This window comes from Hyperolius riggenbachi, chromosome 5 (genome assembly GCF_040937935.1).
Source record: "Hyperolius riggenbachi isolate aHypRig1 chromosome 5, aHypRig1.pri, whole genome shotgun sequence".
Classification (NCBI taxonomy): Eukaryota; Metazoa; Chordata; class Amphibia; order Anura; family Hyperoliidae; genus Hyperolius; species Hyperolius riggenbachi.
In genome coordinates this window covers 207,986,532-208,005,233 of record NC_090650.1, presented here as the reverse complement: position 1 = coordinate 208,005,233, position 18,702 = coordinate 207,986,532, and the positions used below count along the sequence as shown (strand labels likewise).

General features: G+C 44.7%; 1 protein-coding gene across 1 annotated transcript in view; it reads right to left on the bottom strand.

The window, feature by feature from the left end:
- The window catches only part of PDCD6 (programmed cell death 6), a 50,101-nt gene that overhangs the window by 12,520 nt on the left and 18,879 nt on the right, over positions 1-18,702 (bottom strand). Inside the window, exon 3 of the mRNA XM_068236655.1 lies at positions 16,435-16,496. Within this exon, the coding sequence (XP_068092756.1) occupies positions 16,435-16,496 (62 nt within the window). The remainder of the gene's footprint in view (positions 1-16,434; positions 16,497-18,702) is intronic.

Here is an 18,702-nt window from a genome sequence, read left to right as displayed (position 1 = left end):
AATACACCTTATTTCCAAATAATGTATTGTCACCATACTTCATACTAGGGACAGAATTACAATCTTGTGAGAACCAGGACAAATAGGCAGATAAAATGTGTGGGTTTTATGTACAGTAGCAGTGTTTATGTTAAAACTATAGGGAATGAAATTGGAGAAAGTGTATTTTCTCATTTTTTTTCTTGTTTTTCCCTTTAAAATGCATAGAAAATAAAGTAATTACTGAAAACAAATATCAACCCCAAAAAGCCAAATTGGTGGTGAAATAAGCAAGGTATAGATCTCATTGTGATTAGTAGCGATTAACCTATTGGCAAATGAAAGGGATGAGCACTGAAAGGTGAAAATTGCTTGTCCGTTAGGGTAAAAACTGCTTTGGTGTGAAGTGGTTAAGATAACTAAAGCCATTTCAATTCTCTCTTTTTATTACAAAGACTCTCTTTGAAAGGAACACTATCAATTAAAACAACTTTTTTTTTCTTTTAATACCCTATATTAGGATACACATTACCACTAGTGCTAGGGGCACTTTATTTATTCACAAAGTTCTCTCTCCCTGCTTAAAAATCATCCTTCATTCATCACACAGCTCACAAATCTATTGCACGGTGTCACAGTAGGCAGGAGATAGGAGGAGGAGGAGGCTGATCTGAGGAGGTAGCATGTAGCTAGATGTGCTGTAATGTAACTAGCAGGGAGATGCGTATACACTATTCCTGACTGACTTGCGACTTTTCACTCCAGACTGCATCTACTTTGTAGGCTGCTATGTGGTGCTGAGAGGGAGAGATGCTGTTTACAAAGGCATCATTAAAATCTATCAGTCAGAGAGGCAAAGATAACAAACACACATTGCTGGAATCTTTAACCCCTTACCACCACCTGCATAAGATTCTTTCAGCAAGGTGATCATCAAACTATACACTGAGGAGTTGATAGCACCTCCCCCCCCCACCACCACCGATGCAGGAACATGGTCTAGCCCTCTAAGGCCTTGTTTCCACTAGCCGCTGCGCGAGACTGTGAGATACACGGTGGCGCTTGAATTCCAGAAGTAGTGCCACGAAAAATGCTGTCATGTCGTCCGAATTGCTAAGGCAAGCGATTCGGACGGCGGAAGCATCATCCCCTATGGCAGTTTCCCCACACTATTTGCTTGCGGGGAAACTATACAGGTTCGGCCCGATTTCCGCTGCAGTGCAATGTTCTTCCCAGGCTCTTTTAGCCGGGTGCTTAACCCGGCTACTTTTTGTGAGCACCCAGCTGTCATCAGCTCACCTCCTCCTGCGGTGCACGTCCTTGATCGCGCGCCTGTTGCCGGGCACTTGCTGCTCATGTGCGTGACGTCACGCTCATGCGCAGAGAGTGCCCGGCAACAGGCGTGCGATCAAAGACGCGCACCGCCGGCCCAGCGCAGCCGTACTACTACGGGTCATAACGACCCGGAAGTAGTACAGCCACAGAGATTCAAGGGCGAACTGTTCGCTCACATCTCTAGTGAGAGGTCAATGGAGGCTGCCATATTTATTTCCTTTTAAAACAATACCAGTTACCTGGCAGCCCTGCTGATCTATTTCAGAATCAGAATCAGAATTTATTTCTGCCAAGTACAACCGGTGGGTTGTACCCGGAATTGGTTTTGGCGCATACAGGGTCGTTGATGAAAAACAAGAAAAATAGCACGATTAAGCATATACATACATAGACATGGGACAAGCACACATAGGACAACATTACAGCTTGTGCGTACAATTAAGCAGAGCGTCGTGTACAGGTAAGCATGGTACAAACGTATAAACAATAAAGCAAAAATAGAAAGCAAAAACAGAGAACATTACAGCATACACGTACAGATTAACGTAATACAAACAGAGCAAAATGTACACTGATAGCAGGGACAGAAAAGAGTGGGACTGGAGAAGCAGCCTGAGAGCTGATCTGAGCGCTGCCATTTCCGGCACTGGACGCTACACAGCGACACGCTCCAACAAGACAGGTGCTCCGAATGTCCACGAAAAAGTAGAGGAAAGTGATGGAGGCGGACAGCAGAGTGTCCTGGTAGAGAGTGGATAGAGAAGGAGAGAGATAGAGAGAGAAGGGACAGCTAAGAGAAAAAGCGGAACCAGAGAGAGAGAGAGCCCAAAGCGAGAGGAGAGAGGCAGAGGCAGGGACCTTTTTGTGCTGCAGATTGAACACCCCTGGTACAGTCTGTTATTCAGTCCCAAGATGTCCATATGCTGGTGGTTGCAGGCAGAGCACCACCAGAAACAAGGATGCAGCTAATCTTGTCAGATCTGACAATTATGTTAGAAAAACCTGATCTGTTGCATGCTTGTTCAGGGTCTATGGCTAAAATTATAGCCAGGCAACTGATATTGCTTAAAAGGAAATAAATATGGCAGCCTCCACATTCCTCTTGCTACAGTTGTAAAGAACGCGAACCAGTTAATAAAGTATACCTGACCTGAAGCAAAACTAGCTAAGCTAAGTAGGTGTATGTTTCATGCTGGATTAATATATCTATGTGCACACAGCACAAGCACTAGCTAAATATACTTGTTATGAGAGAATGTTGGGATAAAGTCACCAATGATTTTGCTCTCAAACATTTCAAGTTGGGAGGGGGAAGGGTTGGCCATTTCTTTGGGCTCTCTATTACAGAGGCCTGTAGAAGAGATAAAGTAGAAGCTGGCTTTAAAACACTCAAAGCTCAGCTTCAATGTTTAACCCTCCTGGCGGTCTATTAAAAACCGCCAGGGGGCAGCGCAGCAGGTTTTTTAAAAAGGTTTTTTTTTTTTTTTTTTGAAATCATGTAGCGAGCCCAGGGCTCGCTACATGATAGCTGCTGTGCATCGGCATCCCCCTCACCCGCTTCGAAAGCACGTGATTTCCTGGAGGGCTTCCCCTGTCGCCATGGTGACGGGCGGGATGACCGGTCGGGACGTCACTGGGAGTCCCGATCCACCCCTCAGCGCTGCCTGGCACTGATTGGCCAGGCAGCGCACGTGGTCTGGGGGGGGGGGGGGGCGGTGCGGCGAGCGCCGGCTAATCGGCCCGGCAGGGCCTGAGAAAACCTCCTGCACGGCTTCGCCAGGAAAGTTAAGAGACTGTATGGAAAGTTCTGCAGGTAATGCAATTGCACTGGATGATAGTGAAGGAGAATGGCTGCAGGCACAGTAAGACTGAGCACCTCTCATGGGTTTGCCTTTAAAAAAAAGACTCCAACAAGTACTGCAAAGTACTTAACCACCCTGGCGTTCTATTAACATCGCCAGGGCAGCTGCATGAGGGTTTTTTTTAAATAAAAAAAAAACTATTTCATGCAGCCAACTGAAAGTTGGCTGCATGAAAGCCCACTAGATGGCGCTCCGGAGGCGTTCTTCTGATCGCCTCCGGCGGCCAAAAGTAACACGGAAGGCCGCAATGAGCGGCCTTCCGTGTTTTGTTTACTTCGTCGCCATGGCGACGAGCGGAGTGACGTCATGGACGTCAGCCGACGTCCTGACGTCTGCCGCCTCCGATCCAGCCCTTAGCGCTGGCCGGAACTATTTGTTCCGGCTGCGCAGGGCTCAGGCGGCTGGGGGGACCCTCTTTCGCCGCTGCTCGCGGCGGATCGCCGCAGAGCGGCGGCGATCGGGCAGCACACGCGGCTGGCAAAGTGCCGGCTGCGTGTGCTGCTCTTTATTTGATCAAAATCGGCCCAGCAGGGCCTGAGCGGCACCCTCTGGCGGTAATGGACGAGCTGAGCTCGTCCATACCGCTAAGGTGGTTAAAGATGCATACCTTTCTGTAGCTTGTGCTCTCCTCTCATTTGTTGCTTGAATCGCTGTTCTTCACCAAATAGTTTTCGTTCAATTTCAATTTAAAAATTGTGGCTGCCATCTTGGCTATGTTATAACTTCCGGGTCACCCCTGTCTTCTCTGTTAGAGAAGTACATCACAGAATGAAGCAGGAAGAGGAAGTGACATGCATGGCCATTGAAATAGGCTCCTCCAGAGGGGTCATAGCATGACTTTGTTGGAAGTAGTCTGGCTTAAAGGCATACCCATGAGAGGTGATCAGAGTCCCTTTAACACTAATGTTTTTAAAAGATGGCCTAGTACCTTATTCCACCTAAAAAGAGGTTTGAAATTATTTTCCTGTGAGTAGCAGGTAACTGAAAGTTAAGTTAATATGATGAATCCCTGGCAACCTATACGAGAGAATTAAAATTTCTTGATTCCTCATGCTATTCCAAAACAAATCTTGGTTTGTGGATATTTTCCCCAGTAATCTATACATTTTAACTGCCACAAGTCTAGCCTTTCATAGAAACTAAGAATAGGTTTTCAAAAGGAAATTTGGGGTGTATTCACTAAAATGCGGTAGTCAGAATAACGTGCATAAAGTCTTACGTACTATGAGTAGAGCGTACTGCATTGCATGTAATGTATACACTATGCGGTAAGACTGTATGCATGCTCGTTCTATGGTGCTATGCATTTGAGACATTTTTTTCAAGCTGCATTCAACCAAGGGGTATCAGCAGCTGAATGGAATGCCTTTAGGTCTAAAATACGTCCAATAATTAAGTTAGTGCTTTACTAAGGCTGCATTTCCACTTGTGCGGTGCGAATCGCCGCGGTAAAAATTCGCATGCGGATGCGAATTTCGCATGCGGGTCTATACGAATTTTCATGCGAGATGACGATGTATGCGAATTTAACCATGGCAGTGCTGGTGTGCTTTTCCATTGTTTCTATGCGAATTCGCATGTAAATTCGCATGAAAATTCGCATGCCCAAACCTCATGTGAATTTCCTATTAAATACATTGTATGCGATTCGCATAGCGGTATGCGGTATGCGAATTCTGATGGCTCTGCCATGCAAATTTTTTCTGCACAGAAAATCGCAAAGGAATCCTGACAAGTAGAAACAGTCCCATTCACTTGTATTTCTATGCGAATTTTCATGCGAAAAACGCATGCAAATTCGCTATAGTGGAAATGAGTCCAAAGAGTTTGCCAGAAAAATCCACCAGCAGGTAGCTTATGAAGTAGCTATGAAGTACAGTAGTTTAAAACTGGATTTTTAACCTTGCATGTGTTCAGCTGCTATTATGAAAATGAAACCCTCAACTTATATTTCTGAGTCTGGCCATATCTGGATTTTTTTTAAACCCAGCTAACACTTTCCAATCCAACCCTTGGTGTTGCCTCCAGAAGGAAGGAACTGGAAATTCTGGTGGAGAATGGTGGCTATTTGATCCCTTGAAACAGCATGGGCTGGTTCCTCTCTGCCTTACAAGCAAGTAGAAATTTTCCCACTGTCATGGTTTTTACTTACCAGTCCCTGCTTTGCCCATTTTGCTAACATTTTATGTGGTTTTGCTGACTGCGAATGTGGGTCACAAGGCTGATAAGATACTCTCTGTGAAAGACTGTCTGGGACCCTTCACCACCGCTGCGTGAGCTACCATGCAGACAGGAGAGACGTGATGCCGGCCTCAGCTGCTCCAGAGCAACCCGGTCCCTGCTGGTGCTGCTCCAGCACGCCACCACCGCTACCTGGGGACATCGAGGAATCGCGCTCACCACCGCTGCCCAGTCTGCCGCACCAGTCCAGGGGGAACGCGGTCGCTTTCTCTCTCTGCCGGCGGGAGAGTCCCATGCCGCCGCTCCTTCACAAGGCTAGCCAACCAGGCCGGAGCAAGCATCAGCAGCAGAGCCCTGGCTCCATTCACCAGTGCAGCCCCCTCCCGGGAACAGGTACAATCACACCGCTAACCTGGCTGCAAGATAATCTAGCGGGTCCAATCCAGGGCTGCTGCTTCAGCCGTTGCTGTAGTGATTCCAACTCGCCACTGCTGCCGCAGCTGTTGTAGCTGTCCCGGCTTCATTCACCAGGGGACCAGCTCCAGGACAAGGCTAGTGTGTGGCCCGCTGCCAGATCCTCACAGACCTGGGCCACTGCAGCCTGGATCCCCCACCATAGTCAGCATGGCCTCCCAGTGGTCAGTGGTCTCCTCCGCCAAAATTGCAGTTTTGGACCAGTCACCTAGGCCCTGGACTGTCCTGTACTAGGTCAAAACGCAAACAGGCAGTTTACGTGGATTTCTGGCCAGACCAGCCAACCAGATTACCAATCGGCCAGGTTCCACCCCAACCCCAAGGGGCCTCTCACTTTCTCTCTTTTTCTTCCCAAGGACGGACTGCGGGGCATCTGATTCAAGCATCACTGCAAAGGGATTGATTCCATGGATGGCAGCAGATTACACCCCTGGCCCTCCTCCTTGGTCCATCTTTTTGTATCGCTTATCTATGGCTAACCTTGTATTATCTACTGTATGTGTAAAGTACTGTGCTTACTGTATAACTACATACTGTACCACTGTGTTTCTTGTGGACACTGTACCACACAGTATGTTCACCTGATGGTACAGGAGAAGCAGTGTCTGCTAAGGAGAAACAGAAGGATAGTTGGTCGAAATTTTTTGAGCTCACACATGAGCAGTAGAATTGATCAACATTTTAGAGATGCTCTGGGTAGAACAGGTCGGGCCCAAGAGGATCAAACAGAAATGCATCTGTTTCACATGATGCCGATACCGGATGCGCAGACGTGACATGCTGATGTTTAATTACCGGGTGATGGAGATTCGGGGTCGCCGCATATGCTGGGGGAGCTCCTCGCTCATGCTGCAAGGTCTGGGAAGCCCGGGGTATGGAAGAAAGATTGTGCTGTGCCCATAAAACATGCCTTTTCCACCCTATCCTGTTACTGCATGTGCGAGATCTGAGAGGCAGAGAAGGAGGTAAATAGGATACAAAGGCGGGCCAGACAGGTGAAAGAGGCATGTTATGGGCACAGCATAATCTATTCTTCCATACTGCTCTAAAAGACAGGGAGAGCTGACCAATCCGCTTAGGGGAGGGAGAGTTGACCAATCCAACCAGTCAATCGCCTATATACTGTTATATACTGGGTACCACATACAGTACAACACTAGCATCTGTTCATACATAGCACCAGTATATGATGTTTTTTCAATTTTTATTTGGTGTACGTTGGAAGAGAGGTAGACTTATACAGCGAATAATATATCCCAAACCATTTAACTGGAAAAGTTGGGGTGTTGTCCTATATGCCCAGTCGTCTTAAATGCCGGAATATACAGTAATAATGGAGATTGGCCTGGAACTGGAGAGGTAGTTTACTATACCCAAGTTTACTATAACAAGATTATAAATCCAAGAGAAGAGACCCAGCACCGTCTTCAAGTGTATTTCAAGCTCTCTCTTTATTTAAAGCATCAGAGATATTACAAAGGGCAAGTCTGTGCAACGTTTCGAGAGGAGCAGCCTCTTTCTCAAGCTAACAAGCCCTCTAACATACAAACACAATCGGCTTTAAATAGTACATGCTCCTGACAGGAGACAATCAGAATGGTCTGGATGCCCTGTCGTCTACCAATCAGGTTAAGTTCCTGCAACAAGACCTCCCATCTAGTGGAGGACCTGATGGGGAACTGCATCTGTATTTATCCTCCAATCACTTTAAAATGGCCGACGGAACACAGACCTATAAGAAGAGAGCATGTCCTACCTTCAAAAACGTCATAAAAACCGCCGTACGTGAAAATCCGTATGCGGTAACGTTATAGCGTACCCGAAAAAACGTTAGCATAAGAAACCCGGAAGCGAAAATCATCTAAGATATAGACACTCATGTCATACAGACGGGCTCCCACAATTGGTGACAGTTTGGTGAGGGCGGCCATTGGCTCTCGGACTGCCAATTTATCTACCTTTAGAAAAGGGACTTTTCCCTGTTTATCTTGCCACATGTGTAATTCCGTTGTGAAAGGGGACACTTTTGCACACCCCACAACAGGAAAACGTTTTTACATCAATGGTTATTACACCTGTGACTCTATATTTGTTGTGTATTTACTTTGTTGCCCTTGGGAACTGATTTATGTGGGAATGACCACGCAGAATTTCAGCGCATAAATCAGCTATCCGCTCTGGCACATCTGAACAAGCAGTCGCTAGCCATTTCGCTGCCTGTCGCCACAATGTCAGCCAATTGAGGGTCCAAGTGATCGACTCTTTCCCCCCACCGCGGAGGGGGTGACAGGGTCAAACTATTATTAAGACGGGAACCATTTTGGATCAGGAAGCTAGATGCCCTTGGCCCTGGGGGCCTGAACCGGGAGTGCGAGTTGGGTCCATGTGTTTAAGGATAGAGGTCTTGTTGATATTACTTGGTCTGGACGCCAGGAGTCTTCATTGGGGTTGGTTCGGATTTTTTATTATTTTCTGCTTATATTTTTTTTAATCTTTTCTGGGCCATCCCGTACTGGCCGCCACTGATATGTGGCCGCCGGTCCGGACGGGCCTTCAAATATTATTGTTTATGGCAGCCAGTCGGGAGAGGACCAGGCACATTTTGTGGACGCCAGTTGGGAGGGAATTGGTGCCGTGATGTTCTCACCAGCCCAAAGTGGCCGCCGTTGTGAGCGGACGCCAGTCAGGGAAGGTGGGATCTTATTTTACGTTTTGAAACGTCTGGTGTCGGGCCGCCGCTATATGTGGCCGCCTGACACCGAGCGGATGATTTTTGAACCTTATGGTTCTTTTTCATTCATTTTTATTCTATTTTTATATTATAGTTGTCCTTTTCTGCATTATTGACACCAGTCTCATGAGCGAGGAGCATGTCCACCTTCTGCTAACGTTTTTTTTCGCGTACGCTATAATGACCATTCTGATTGGCTCCTGTCAGGAGCATGTACTATTTAAAGCCGATTGTGTTTGTATGTTAGAGGGCGTGTCAGCTTGAGAAAGAGAGGATGCTCCTCTTGAAAGGTTGCACAGACTTGCCCTTTGTAATATCTCTGATGCTTTAAATAAAGAGCGAGCTTGAAATACACTTGAAGACGATGCTGGGTCTCTTCTCTTGGATTTACTGCTTGTTATTCCGAGACAGAGGGACATCGACCACAAGCACGTCGCACTTTGATGGTTGGGTGCTGCCTACCACTACTTTTCCACTGTAACGAGATTATACTGTACTGAGTGGGATGCTATATATTATGTTTGTTTAACATACAATTGCATATACAATGTAGTTATAAAATAAGAAAATGTGTTTGTTACATTGCACATTTTTTTATGTGCAACATGTACAATGTCTTGACTGGTCTGCCTAAGCCATTAAATAGCTGAGGAGGTCTGTGGATAAAAAGGAAATGTACCTCCCAAGTTCAGTGGAAAAAACACAGGTCCATGGAAAGATCTCCACCTAGACATAGTACACTTCTGTGTAAAAAAGGGCACAGTCTTGTTTTTGTACCAACAAGGCGCAAGTCACAGATTCCTTAGCAACCCATACAAATATTGTAGCTAAGTAACAACGAACCAACTTAGAGGCACAGGAAAGAGTTTCAGATCCAAAATACTATTAGCCTTATACTGTAAAGCTATGTACAAAACAGCCTCACTGTTTTCAGACAGTGATGCCTGCATGTAATAGTTTCACATTCTAGCCTCTGTAGCCTCTCTTTCACATTTCTAGACCGTCTCTTCTGTATTCTATAGGACAGTCTGGTTCCAGGAACCACTATTCTGTCCCATGTTTAGTGGCCCAGACAGATATGTCAGTGTCCAACTACCTTTTGAAATTTGTACCAGGATTAAGGCACTTTGCAGAGGGATGCTCCCATGCACTGACCAGGTGCTTCTTAGTGCTCAGAACAGGCAGTGAAGAGGCAGCCACCACATCAAGTCACATCTGAGTGCAGCTGTGACCGTGCTCGCAAGCGGCTTGATGCTTTCCCCACTGCCCCCCCCCCCCCCATTTTAGTAAAAAGGGGGTTTACATATATATTTGGGGCACAAAATATTTTGAGGCAATTTTTGGATGTTACAACCCCCTTTAAAGGGAACCTAAACTGAGAAGGATATGGATTTTTCCTTTTAAAATAATACCAGTTGCCTGACTCTCCTGCCGATCCTGTGTCTCTAATACTCTCAGCCACAGCCCCTCAACAAGCATGCAGATCAGGAGCTCTGACATAAGTCAGACCGGATTAGCTGCATGCTTGTTTCAGGTGTGTTATTCAGCCACTACTGCAGCCAAACAGATCAGCAGGACTGCCAGGCAACTGGTATTTTTTAAAAGAAAACATCCATATCTCTCTCAGTTTAGGTTCTCTTTAAAATGCCTATTGATAGGACAGTGTAGGTCAACAGCTGAATGATCTATTTTTTCTCCTCTCTTGCCAAGTAAACAAATGCACACTGTTAATCTTATGCTGGGTACACACAATACGTTTTTCTGCTCGATCTTCCATCCAATCGTTTTTTCCACTTGATTCTCTTAACTTCCACTCGTTTTTCTTATCTTTTTTCATTCACTTCTATAAGAAGATCGACCCAAAAAATAATCAGAAGGAATATCGGACATGTCAGAAATTATCAAACCAGGCCCGTTTCTAGGGCCGTGCGGCCGCCCTGAGCGCTATTGGGAGGGGGCGCTGTAATGGAGGGGGGAGCCGCAGGGAGGCCAGCCCTCCCTCTCTTCGGGCCGCCCTCCGTGCTCCCCCCTCCAGATTACAGAGTTAGCGCACACTGTAAATAGTAACTCACCTCCCTGGTTCCAATCGCCGATCACTCACTCCCGCCGGTTTCCTGCTCTGCATAGACGCTGATACACACGCGGCTTCCTGTTTAACAGGAAGTAGCGTGTGCATCAGTGTCTATGCAGGAGACCTGCGGCGAGTGAGTGATCGGCGATTGGAACCTGGGTGCATTTTAGCATAGAAACTGCCCTGTATTAAACCCATCTATCGAGCGGAAAAAACGTATGGTATATTCCCAGCATAATGCTAGGTACACACTATTCAATTTTCTGGCAATTTTTCAATTATTTCAACATGCCCAATCTGAATTTTGATTGATTTGTTTGATTTTTCTGATCTTGTTGTCATTGGTTTTTTTTTTTTTTTTTTTCATCTTTTTTCGATCGATTTTCATAGAACTGCATGAAAATCGATTTGAAAAAAAAAAAAAAAAAAAAAAAAACAACCATCGGAAAGAAAAAATAAAAATATATCGAAATTCAGATCAGACGTTGGAAATAATCGATCTGGCAGGTAAATCTGCCAGAAAATTGTATGGCGTGTACCTAACATTACAGTGACAGCACATCAATACAATTCAGTACATTTCTGCATTAAATAGCGAGCATCCACATTTGCTCAGAGTGTAGCTTACTGAGAAAATATTACTTCCAGAAAGAGACCAAGAAACAGGTTTTTTTTTTTTTTTTAAACTAGAATAAAATTCCAAATCGCAAGCCCTGTGTTGACAAATACGTTTTAACCCTAGAGCCCTTCTACCCCTCCCAATAAAGGTGTAAGCTATGTATCAACCTCCTTAAAGTGTACCAGAGGACAATGTGCCAAGGTTTGTAGACCCTTGCTTCACACATTTTGGTAAGTTACAGGCAAAATTCTCATGAAAACTACTTGAACCACTTTTTGCGCAGAAATTTAAGGAAACCAGAGCTCTGTTAAATAAAAGGATTTATACATACCTGGAGCTTCCTCCAGCCCCATCCGCTCCTCATCGCTCCCACGCCGCCATCCTCTGATGCCCGCAGCCTCAGGAAGCGAGTCCCTGCACTTCCGTCAGTCGGAGCCAGTCTAACGTAAGAGACGTGTACTGTTTGTGTATCTCTCTAGCAGCTGCTGGAGAGATACATAGAGGGCGCACTTCTCCTGCTTAGCTGGCCACAACTGTGAGTGACAGGACCCGGTTCCCGAAGCTGGGGGCATCAGAGGACGGCTTCGTGGGAGCGATTGGAGCAGATGGGGCTGGAGGAAGCCCCAGAGATGTATACAGTGGTTTGCAAAAGTATTCGGCCCCCTTGAAGTTTTCCACATTTTGTCATATTACTGCCACAAACATGAATCAATCTTATTGGAATTCCACGTGAAAGACCAATACAAAGTGGTGTACACGTGAGAAGTGGAACGAAAATCATACATGATTCCAAACATTTAAAAAAAAAAAAAAAAAAAATAACTGCAAAGTGGGGTGTGCATAATTATTCACCCCCTGAGTCAATACTTTGTAAAACCACCTTTTGCTGCAATTACAGCTGCCAGTCTTTTAGGGTATGTCTCAACCAGCTTTGCACATATTGAGACCTTGCCCATTCTTCTTTGCAAAATAGCTCCAGCTTAGTCAGATTAGATGGACAGCGTTTGTGAGCAGCAGTTTTCAGATCTTGCCACAAATCGATTGTATTTAGATCTAGACTTTGATTGGGCCATTCTAACACATGGATATGTGTTTTAAACCATTCCATTGTGGCCTTGGCTTTATGTTTAGGGTCGTTGTCCTGCTGGAAGGTGAACCTTCGCCCCATCCTCAAGTCTTTTGCAGACTCCAAGAGGTTTTCTTCCAAGATTGCCCTGTATTTGGCTTTATCCATCTTCCCATCAACTCTGACCAGCTTCCCTGTCCCTGCTGAAGAGAAGCACCCCCAGAGCATGATGCTGCCACCACCATATTTGACAGTGGGGATGGTGTGTTTAGAGTGATGTGCAGTGTTGAGAAAACCCCGCCAGAACCACAACTTCCTGGAGTACAGAGCTGAGTTGCAGACAAACCATACTGCCCTCACTGAAAGCAAAAACAAATACCTCACTTGTCTGATTGCTGCCCAAGCCTCCAACCCACATGGTCCTTTTTGCCACCATCGATGTCCTACTCATCTCCTGGGATTCAACTACCAGCTGTATGCCGATGCCACTCAGATATACCTCAAACCCCCCCTCCTCCTCCGCCATGGATGAAGTCTTCACCTGCCTCACATCCATCTCCTCCTGGATGGCTGCCAGTTTCCTGAATCTTAAGCTGGACAAGACTGAGATAATGTTCCCACTCCACAAAGCTGCACCCCTCCCAGGTTTGCATATCATGACAGACAACACTACCGTCCACCCTAACCCCAACCCCCCAAAAGGCCGCTTCCTAGATATCACCCTGGACTCTGCTCTCTCCTTTGCACCCTACATTCCAAAGTACTACTCAATCCTGCTACCTCCACCTTTGCAACATCTCCACTCCTACCTGTCCCCTGACACCACCAAACTCCTCACCCATGCCCTTATCTCCCATCTGGACTATTGCAATCCTCTTTTATTATGCCTCTGCCTCAAACCATATTGAACCCCCCTTCAAATCAGATTAACTCATCTCATTGCAGCGCCTCTATAACCCCCCACTGGCTTCACATCCACTTCAAAAAAAAATTATCGGCTTGGCCTACAAATCGTTGCACATGACCTGCCCAACCTACATCTCTGATCTTGTCCACCCCTCAGAATCAGATCCTCCAACATGCGCCTTTTTGCACCCCGCATCTCTCACTTCCACCCGCGATCGCAGGACTTCACTTTCTGGAACACGCTCCAACCAGCCATCAGACTCGCCTCCACCTTTAATACCTTCAAACAAGCCCTCAAGACACCTTTTCATGCTCTCCTACCCACCCACATCAGTACCACAATACCTTCTGGCACCCTCTCAGATGCACTAATTGTCTCTACCACCACTCTTTAGATTGTAAGCATCTGGCAAGGGCCTTCTTCCATAGGGTTTCTAGATTGACTATGCAATCTCACCATCGGAAACCCCTCTTGCAGACTAGAACAGACTATATATTTTTACCAAAGACATTGAACTACTGTTATCAAAGACATTTGCATGGTCTTGTTTTGTTGAAAACTCCTGGTATGTCCTACCTTGTATGTTAGCCCATCTATCTTTTGTGCAGCACTGTGTAATATGTTGGCACTTTATAAATACATTATAATAGTATACATTGAGTATAATAAAAGTTTCAAACACAAAATCATGTAAACAAATACATTTTCCCTTTCTGCCAGGCCTCAATTTCCCCATTCTTCAACTTTTTGGCAGAAAACATGCAGTTTTTCGTATTAAAATTCACATTTGTATGCATATTTTTGCATGCAGGTTTCCAGAGTATGCAAAAATGTGCATACAAATGCGAATTTTAACCATTTCACCCCAAAAGGGGTTTTTACCCTAACGGACAAGAGCGATTTTCACCTTTCAGTGCTCATCCCTTTCATTTGCCAATAGCTTAATCACTACTAATCACAATGAAATGATCTATATCTTGTTTTTTTTTCACCACCAATTAGGCTTTTTGGGGTTGATATTTATTTTATTTTCTATGCATTTTAAAGGGAAAAACAAGGAAAAAGTACACAATTTCTCCAATTTCATCCCCTATAGTTTTAATATAAGCACTGTACATAAAACCAACACATTTTATCAGCCGATTTGTGGTTATCACAAGATTTTAATTATGTCCCTAGTGCAAAGTATGGTGACAATATAGTATTTGGAAATAAAGGTGTATTTTTTTTCTATGGTGGGGTTTTTTCTTCTTCACTATTTTTCACGTGCACGCGCATGGGAATGCACGTGCACAGCGGCAGCAGCACTGTCTGACTTATAAAAATGTCCTAGGGCTATTAACGAGACTAACAACATTTTCAGCCTTATTTCTTCTATCCTATAAGTTCCTATACCTGTTCTAATGTTGTCTGTCTTACTGCAGCCTTTCCTATTTGCACAGTCGCTATAATATCGGTTATCTAATCTAATCTTCTTTCCTTTGTCAGCTTTGTTGGCTCAGGCAAGAATGTGCTGCTCTGCTTGTGATAGGGAGTTGCTACACACACCCTCTCCACACCCCCTGCAGGCTCTGTATAAGTCACAGACTGAGCTTCTCTGAGCCTATCACAAGCTAGTTAGCAGCCATGTCTTTTGTTTGTTAACACTGCCTAAAACTGGCAATTACAAGCCAGGATTGCAGCAGGGAGTGGCAGAAACAGCACAGAGGGGCCCAGGAGAACATAATGAATAGAATGGTATGCTTTTTATTGTAAGAATTGTAAGATTCTCTTTAAGAGGCTCTAGCAGGACGTTTTTATAAGTCAGCTTGTCATTAAGTGGTTAATTAAAAAAAAATGGAACCCTGCCTTAGAACTGCTGGACGAGCCAGACTTATCCATACCATTTTCAGCTATTTTTCACAGGATGAGTCAGGCTCGTCCATATCGCCAGGTAGGCTATAAATTGTGCTCCTTCCTTCCTACAATAACTGGTGCCTACTAGTCCTGTCTCTAATATCATAGACGTTAAGTTAGAAAGTGGGAGCAGCTTCGTGAGGAAGGAATGGTGGGCAAAATTGTATGACTCAGGCCTCACTTCATACACTGCTATTCACATGTCCACTTTAAATAGATTGTGTACAAAAAGCTGATTTTAGACAAAATAGGACCATAGGTAAACTAAAGGGGCCTCCACTACATATCCAGTTATGTAGGCATGCACCTCAAATATAATTAGGTAGGCCTGTCCCACAAACAAAAAGATGGCACACTTGCGCAACTTAAAGAGACACTGAAGCAAAAAAAATAAAATAAAAAATATGATATAATGAACTGGTTGTGTAGTACGGATAATTACTAGAACATTGGTAGCAAAGAAAATATTCTCAATTTTTTTTCAGTTATATAGCTTTTTATATAACATTGCATCATTCTCTAATATTTGCAGTTTACACACTACTCAGAATTCTAAATGATTTTACGGAGCAGGGTTGTGAACTTTTGAACTGTCCTCTGCAAGAAAAAAAAAAAAAAAAAAAACAGCGACAGACACTTGAGATAATAAGCTTCAGAAGACAGAATTGCATTAAGTTGCAGAGATCAGTGGCTCTTTTGCATAGATAATGACTGGAGTTTAACTCTTCTTGTACTGGAAATAATATTAGACTACGGTAATTTCTCTGTTCCTAATGTTTTATTTCTTAGCTGTACTACACAAACAAACCACCATAAGTTTATTTTCACTTCAGATTTCCTTTAACAATTGGGCAGCACCCTGCCTCCCCAAAATAGAATTAAACAGCCTGAGCTTTAAACAAATTTTGGCAACATGTCCCAAACCAAACCGCATCTGTGTGTCTGAGGGGATGTTTTCACAATACCTCTCCTCTCAACCTTCTCCTACTGCCACTTGTGCTTGAAGTGAAGTATCAGCAAGAAATAAGATTTGAGGAAAGCTGCCTGGTTAGCAAACCAGCCAGGTGCAGGGAGACTGATCATTCCATGTGACAGGTACTCTGCAAGGGGAGACCCATAACACCTTAATTAAGACAGGTGGGAAGGAAACACTAAAGTATCTGGGGCCATTGTCCCTTTTGTCACCTAAAACACATTGGAACTATGTGTATACTTATCACAAATGGCAATATCACAATGCAGATTAAATATCTCAACAATAAAAAAAAGAAAAAGCAGATGTACACATAGGGCATAAAAGACCATTCACTCACCGTTGGACAGCGCTTGCTGCAGTTCTGTGTCAGATATAGCACCACTTCTGTCTGTGTCCACCCTGCAGGTTTGAAATACACAGAGATGTAAACTACAATAATCAATTACTGTTTCAAGAATGTGCACAAAAATGTTCAGTTAACACGGTAGTAAGATTCAGGGCTGAAAAGTCGGTACAAAAATCGGACTCCTCAGTTTATTGAAACCACCACCTCCGACTCAGACTTTAGGTACCCAAAATTGCTTAGACTCAGACGCCACAGCCCTGGTAAGATTAAAGTTAACATGAGATGAGGGAGTAAAGAAATCATACTTACCCCATGACCACAGTTGCCTCCCTCGCCATCCTCCCGGGTGCCTCCATTCACCCGCGTTCAGCCCCACTAATCCGCCTTCAGCTGGGCTCTTCTACGCATGTCTGTGCCTGCCACTTTCACGTCGCTGGGAGTGTTCTGGGCCTACGCAGGTACTTCATAGATGCAGAACGCTCTCAACGACGTGAACGTGGCGGGCACCAGCGGTTGGGAATGTGAACAAAGAGCAAAATACTTAATACTGTGTGTAGTTAAACTTTCCTAGAAAAAGTAAACAATTTCCCTGCAGTTATCTATATGCACTGTAAACTTTACAAAAAAATGTATTTACATAGAACTGGACTGGCTGTCTTTGCACATGGACATGGATGTAAACATACTTCTGGCAATCTTATTAGGGACAGTAAATTATGCAAATTTTTATTTTCTGCAAATGTTTGCAGCATGAAAAATCGGACCAGAAGAGCATTTCATAGATCTGTTTTCAAGCGGGGCCCCAGTTCATAAGGGATTCAAACACTGACTGATTGCTTAGTAAGCCCACCCAAAGTCTACTACACTCAGGGCCCATTCACACTTGAAAGAGCAATACGCCAGCGATTTTTGCGGAAGTGATTTTTCCGCGATTTCGGGTGAAAAAAAAAAAATCACTGGACAGTGCAGTGATTTCTCCGTGATCGCGTTTAGCGCTTCTATAGCACTGAAACCCGATCGCCGGGAAATCGCCTGAAAATGGTGCAGGCTACGCGGTTTCGTTTTGCGCTTTTGGGAGATTTGCGGCAATTACCACAAATCGCTCAAGTAAGAACAGGCCCAAAGGGTTTTATTACACTAGTGCTTTCAAACGCGCTAGTGTTTGAGCGTTTTGCCGACATCGCCGGAAAAACACTCAAGTGTGAATGGGCCCTAAAGGTGGCCACACACACACGCCATACATTTTTTAAATATATCTTTTCAATTCAAGAATTGCATCAGTTTTTCTGACCTATTGTAACATTTCAAAAAATCTGACCAATGTAAAATTGCTTGGTCTGTACATCAAGTCATTGACAATTTACCCTATATCATTCCATTTTCATTTTAAAAAAAAATATTGATCTGAAAAATCCATCTTCTTTTATCAAATAAAAACAGGAAATTTAGATTTCAAACAGATTTCTCAAACATATAAAAAAATACATAAAAAGCTTTTGATTTTTGGGACAACCAAACGTTTTTATCGACCTGCAAGAAATCCAGATCATTTTATTGTATAGTGTTTGGCCCCCTTTAGAATTTCCATCCTGCCACTTAACTGGCTAGGGAGTATGCCAAGCACTGTGATGTGGTTTGATGGAAAGAACTATTATTTATTGTATTGATAAAGAACCAACATATTACGCAAAGGTGGACATTAGTTATTGGCATAGAGCAAGAAGACAATACAGGAATACATGCAAACAGATCACGCAGCACAGTATGAGTACAAGCTAATGCTTAGTCACTAGATGGGAGCATGGAGATTAAGCCAGTCGAGTTCACTCAGATCCATAGGATGGTTGTGCGGTAATGGAGGTGCGTGAAGAGGTAGGAGACACAAGGAGGAGGACCCTGCCAAAGTCTTACAATATAGAAGGAGAGGTAGGGACATGAGAGGTAGGGACATGAGAGGTAGGGACATGAGAGGTAGGGGACCAGAGTTCAGCTGCGGGTTTAGAGCACCAGTGAGAAAGCAGGCCAAAGTGAAAAGGTGCGTGCCTGCGCAGTACAGCCCGGCGGACGTCCGATGACATCAGCGCGCCGGCGTGGGACGCAGAAGTGCCGGGCCTTGGAGCACAGAAGAGCCCGGTCGGGTCGGCCACCGGAGACCACCGGGAGCCTGCGGAGCGGCGGCGAGGGCACCTCCTGCCTGCCACGGGCTGGAGGAAGCCCCAGGTAAGTGGAAATTGATTTTTATTTTTTAGCCACCCTCAC